Source organism: Pelmatolapia mariae, linkage group LG13, assembly GCF_036321145.2.
Source record: "Pelmatolapia mariae isolate MD_Pm_ZW linkage group LG13, Pm_UMD_F_2, whole genome shotgun sequence".
Classification (NCBI taxonomy): Eukaryota; Metazoa; Chordata; class Actinopteri; order Cichliformes; family Cichlidae; genus Pelmatolapia; species Pelmatolapia mariae.
The window spans coordinates 27,264,128-27,270,422 of record NC_086238.1 but is presented as its reverse complement, the minus strand read 5'-3'; the positions used below and the strand labels follow the sequence as shown (position 1 = coordinate 27,270,422).

At 40.9% G+C, this 6,295-nt stretch overlaps 1 protein-coding gene across 1 annotated transcript; it reads right to left on the bottom strand.

Moving 5' to 3' along the window:
- Positions 1-421: 421 nt before the first annotated feature.
- On the bottom strand, positions 422-2,161 carry LOC134640379 (peroxisomal membrane protein PEX13-like). The gene is made up of 3 exons (XM_063492135.1): positions 2,001-2,161; positions 1,489-1,611; positions 422-1,320 (listed from the first exon to the last, which is right to left on the bottom strand). The coding sequence occupies exons 1-3, from the start codon at positions 2,158-2,160 to the stop codon at positions 1,199-1,201; spliced, it is 405 nt and encodes a 134-aa protein (XP_063348205.1). The 5' UTR covers position 2,161; the 3' UTR covers positions 422-1,198.
- Positions 2,162-6,295: the final 4,134 nt, after the last annotated feature.

Genomic DNA, 6,295 nt, shown 5'->3' with positions numbered 1-6,295 from the left:
CCTCTAATTTATTAGATTCTTTCAATTATGTTTCATAGGGGCCTCGGAGCACTTCTGCAAACCAAATGAGCTGTGCTGGAACTTACACCATCATGTAACCCAAAAAAGGAAATCTCTTATTCATAAAAAGAAAAAAATGTTTGCTTTGATTATTCCTTGAGAAACTGAATGTCACGGTCCTGGGTCGATGGCCCAGTGTTTTCTGTTTTGTTTTATTAATCTTTGATTTCTTGATGTGTCTTTGTTAGTTCTTAGGTTTTGGTTCTGTGTCCCCGCTGTTCTGTGTTGGTATTGTGCCTCTATATAAATAGCATCATAATTTCATATTTTGTCAGCACTTCCTAGTAGTATGTAACTACACCATAAATGTCAGGGTTTGCGTGTTGAGATATGAATGGAGGACCCAAGATGCAGGCACTGCTGATGTGAGTGAGCTTTATTCATGGAGAGTGACATACAAACAAAGGCGAGGGAGGCGAGAAACAAAACTAAGAAAACCTAAACTGGGAAAGCTGAGAACCAAATAACAAACCTGGACACAAGGGAATGGAGTTAAAACACAAAGGATGACAAGCAGGAAAAACAGCATGGAGGAGCACAGACGGACCAGTAACACACACAAGAGGACAAATGCTATAAATTAGTGAGGGCCCGCTTGAAGCTGACGCTCCGGCGCGTGTGTCAAAAAACACCAACACACCGCTTCAGAAGCACTCTGTCGATGCTTGATTCGTTTGGCCACAGTCACGTGATCAGTGATGTCCAATTGTGAATTGTGAATTGCACTGTGTAGAGTGGGCAATCATAATGAAGCAGTTCAGTTTTTTTGTAGATTCAAGCTGCTCTTCATATTTTTGACCACCAGATGTCACCAGAGAGGACTGTGTTAAAAAGCTTCCAGTAATGAATCGTTTTTCAACACAAGCTTCAATGCTTCAGAAAGCTTTGTTTGGCCATCACTACTATAAATACACACAGAGGGAAACGAGGAAACTGCACACAGGAGGGGGACACAGCTGAGCCTAATGAATCTGACGAGACTGAGCTGAAAGACGAGATGGATCATTCAAGTACTGTACATGATGTGGGTAGATGCTGTACGTTTATGGGCTGCAGGAGAGGCACAGATTAGGGTATTTGTGCAGACGAGGTTGTTTGGGGTGCCTGCGTGTTTGCCTGCTGGGCCTGAGCGAGCCTCTCATATCTGTGGCCCGGCGGTCTCTTCTCTTGCTGAGGATCTTAACGTAGTTGGCTGGGACGAGCATGTGGTCTCACCGTCCACACTGGCCAGGAGCCAGCCACGCACACGGGGCTGTAGCTCTAAACACGAGGGAGAGGAAAACACTGTGATAGATGTAAACATGGGGCACGCTCACACAAAAGAAGAGCCCTCATCTGTTAGTTGTAAGATAAGGAAAACAAAAATAGAAGGTTTTGGGTCAAAGCACTCAGAATCAAATGTCCCGCAGCCAGTAAAAAGCTCATCACCTTTAGGAGCGAGGTTGAGCATCTCTCCAGCTCGCATAGAAAGCTCCTCCTGAGAAGCAGCTGTCAAGTCATATTCTCCTCTGGCCACCACGTGGTCGTCCTCCTCGCTCGCCCAGTTAGTGTCTAAACCAAGCAAGGAAACTGAATGAAAGACATTCATAATTTTAACTGGTCTTAACCAAAAACAAGTCCTTCTGCTTTTCCTTACACTTGTAAAGTAACTAATGGCATATGGAGCTATGGTACCCAATTTATTTGCCACAGAGTTACACAAAGGCACATATGATGTCATACAAGCAGACTCATCTTTACACGTGTACTGCAGCCCTGAACATTACCAGGTTCAGATTCTATTATCAAACTTTACAACAGCAGCCTTAATTACTTTAACTCAAAACAATTAGCACCTGCAGCCACTGTCCTGTGTTGAGTACACCTCTCAAAACAACAAAATGTACTCATGTGAATATGTAAGTGCTTGCTGTTCCATCTCTTCCACCTGCTGCACAAACCTGCTGGGGGGGACGTCTTCAAGGTGAGGTGTGTGTCTGTATCCTCCCAGGCTGTAGCCACCACAGATGGAGCTCCCATAGAGGCTGTAAGAGGGGAGAAGGAGCTGTTGGATGGACGGTAGGACTGCTGGACCTGACGAGGGGGCACCGGGGGCGCCATCCTGGGCAGAACAGAAGAGCCAGCAGGGGTGGAGGAGCCTGTAGCTAATCCCAAATCTGTAGATCTGTTTGGTAAACAATATAAAGATAGAATATCAGTAAAATCCACCCATAATTCATTGCAACATTAATTGAGCAAAGCATTAGTTCGAAACGTCATGGAGTCAAGCTAAACCACAAACTGAATGAACAGCTCATAGAGTGGCTCTCTTCCACAGCGTGTCCTTTGTCCTTTCTCCCTCCCCTCAACCCCAACCAGTCCTCAGAGGCTGCCCCTCCCTATACCTGGTTCTGCTGGAAGTTTCTTCCAGTTAAAATGGTGTTTTTCCTTCCCACAGTCACCAAGTGCTCACTCAAAAGGGGTTGTTTTGATCATTTAGTTTTCTCTGTATTACAATAGGGCCTCCACCTTGCAGTATAAAGTGTCTTGAGGTGACTGTTGTTGTGATTAACGCTATATAAATAAACTGAAATTGAATTGAGTCAACACTTCCTCCTGCCTCATCTCCAGCTCTGCTACTCTTCATCTGTACAGACTGTGGAAAATACACAATAAATTCACCATCAACCAGCAGCTAGTGGCAACTTTTAGCATGGGATGTTTTCTGACATGAGCTGACATTATGAACCAGTCAACACACCTTAAATATCATTATCACAGCTCTGATTGTTCAGCTTCTCCAATCTGATGACCATATTCTCTTAACCTTAAAAAGATATGTTGATATGTCCAAAAAAGATAAAGATGTGTCCAGATTTAATTCCATTTCCTCACTTAAAGCGGAAAAAAGTGTCAGGGTGGGGGGACTGATTGAACTGTGATTGTGGAATTTGCCTCACACAGGTGCGTTCACTATTGCTTGTTTGAGAATACTGCTGTATATATACAAATGCTGACTGTACAAACAAACTGTTGTACATATATTTTTAGAATTATCGGAAAATGTTGAGAAAAAGACAAGAAAAAACAATGACTTGCAGCATCAAGCGGAGGAGTTTAATCTTCTCTGGGTCTCGTTTAGGAGTTTGGGGACAGCTGAGCAGAGGACTGACACATGAAAAAAATGAGCTTTCTCTAAGGGTGTTGCCTCTCCCTTAAAGACAGGCTGAGGAGTTCAGCTACTCAAAAGGGGCTCAGAGTAGAACTGCTATTCCTTCACGTTGAAGAGAGGCTGATGAGAAAAGGAGAAAGAGGCCCCAGGGCAGACCCAGGACACTCTGGAGAGGCTATATCTCTCAGCTGGCCTGAGGATGTCTTGGTGTTATCCCAGAAGAAGTGGAGGAGGTGGCTGGGGAGAGGGAGATGTGGGCTTCTCTGCTTAGGCTGCTGCCCGGGTAAACCAGTCCTTGATAAGCAGAAGAAAATGGATGGATAACAATAAAAAGCAGAAGAAGCTAAAAGACACAGACACAAATTTAAAATAAAACATTATTAGTTATGAATTGAAAGATATAATTATTCAGCTATATAATAACTCAGCTTATAAATATACATGTAGGCATTTTTTTAAAGTAAATTATCGGGCAAAGGAACTGAGTTTGTTGGCAAACAGCAACAGGAAGACAGCAGCTACATTTTCTTCTGAATTGACAGTTAGCAAGTACAGAACAAACAGAAATGCAATTACAATATTTATTTTATTAATTTAACTTATTACCCAGAACTGCAACAAAACAAACAAAAAACGCTCAATTAACAGAAGAGAGAGAAATCTAGCGAGACACTCTGACTAGGACACGGCCTCAGAGGACCAAACTAGCAGTCAGCCACTTGTACGGCTGTGCAGATAAATAATTAGTTGCCGTTTTTGTTTTGGGGGCTTTTTTTATTCCTGGGACTTCTGATCCTCTCCAAATACACAGGGAAGTACCTGATGCAGCTAGTTTTGGGTACTACCATCACCAAGCATTTACAAAATCTATTAGAGGATAATAAAGTGTTTTCACCAACTTGGCCCAGAAGAAAAACATATTTTAGCATATAAAATAGCAGTCTCTTCCAAACAAGTCCTTTAGCATGCTGATGTTAAAAAATATCATGTAGAGTAAGACAGGCATAGAGAACAGCACTGACTGGGAGAGGCTTTGAACAGATGACATACTCAGTTCAATTCAACATATAAGACTTTAAGAATGCACAAGCATCTATCAAAAACCTATTTAATCTATCATCTGTGATATTATTATATACAATTAAATAAATATTTAAGAAAAATTGTGTATGTTTCTGTTCTGTGTCCTGTGTACTGTTTGTTTGTATATGTGTCTTTTTGCTGCTGTTACAACCAAATTTCCCCTTGTGGGACAATTAAAGGATTATTCTATTCTAATTATAATGTATTGTTTATCTCCCTTAAATAAACAGGCAGCCTTCAGGTATGAAATATTCATTTGTCTACTGTTTCAGTGGCTTATAGTGCCCCACAGGCCTCAATGTGAGTTTGAAGCCATTATAATGTTTAAGTTGTTTAACGATAAACAGATTTTGAATGAAAGCCACGGAACTTCGGTAGCACAAAAAAGTCTATATTCTTTGTGTCCATATGGATCAGTCATATTACCATTATTTCCCCCTAAGGTTGCCAAAAGCACCAAGTTAATACTTGAAAAAACTGCAGCAATACACAAAAATATAATCAATATTCTGTTTACTTGGTGACAACGCCGCTTTTAGCCTTCAATCAGAAAGCCCTGAGTTGGCTAGTTAAGCATCGGGCTAACGTTTAAAGCTTTCACTTTGGAGAAGTAACTCGCATTACTGCTACTGCTGTGTAATCTTGGTTAAATTCACAGCATATTCCATAAATTACCCTGCAATAACTAACTGTTATAATAGCGGCACCGTATTGCATCACACTGAGTGCATTTCAATCATTTATCCCGCGAGTTTGCTAGCTAGCAAAATAATAAAAACGATTTTAAAAATTAGCATGTGTAACGTACACACTCGAGAAAATGATTTACTAGGACTTAGGCAAACTCCCCCATTGTGAAAACGTACAAATCCTTCTTGTATTTTTGGTTTTCCAGCAAACACTCATTAAAACGGCCTCCAGGCACGTTAGTGCACTCACCCCCGACTGTTCGGGGAGGGGGTGGGGGGTCACAAATTGAAACAGACTGACGTGCAGAGCTACAAGGCAGCCCAGGCAGAGAAATGTTGCTTTTAGACTTTTTATTTCTCTATCTGATAAGAAAACTATTCAATCAGATAGTTATTTGTGGTGAATGAAATACAGTTTCAAGACGTTTTAAGCACAAAATCCCAAATAGAAGCACTACAATATTAAAATCCAAGATTGTTCAAGGATTTCAAGCACCTGTACGAAACCTGCATATGAAGTTGATGATTGTTAAAATAAAATAGAACATTTTCATCAATTTCTTGTACGAAATGACTATATACAGAAAAGCTCAACATGTTATGCAAAAGAAAAAAAAACAATTCTCGTAATTGTCAGTTTCGTAATTTCAAAATTCTTCAAAACTAACATTTTCTTTGATTGACTCATATTAAATTTCCTACGGTCAAATTCAGTGTGAACAATATTACACAAACAAACATGTGTGTGTGCGCCTGCGCATACATTAGAATCACTTTGATCCCTTGTGATGCGGTAACTTTGCTTTGATCCTGTATGACTGGTAGCTTTGCTTTGATCCCAAAACCCATAAATACCAGCGCTCACCTATTATACTTTATGGCATAACGGACGTTGACCTGACACCAACCCAAACCCTTTCGAGACGTTTTGAGAACATTTTAGGACAGAAACCAAAACAAGTTCAGTTTTGTTTCTAACCAATTCACAGAGCAAACAGACAGATCGTGGCTATTAAAGTCAACAAGAGCGACCCTGAAATTCTGCAACAGGCAAAACTGACCAAAGAACAATTTCAATACGAGACAGATTATCAGTCCAAGGAAAGTCGATATATAAAACCTAAGCGTTTCGATGACCTCAAACATCGACTGAAGGTTAGGCGAGGACCTGAAAATGGCCAACCATTATTTGTTAGTCTAATCAAACAGATGTTGGTCATGTTTCTGAGGTCGGTTTTCTCCTTTTTTATGTTGCTCTTTCAGTTTTTCTCCTGAGATGAGGTATGAAGTGTCTGTGGTGCAGCTGATCTGG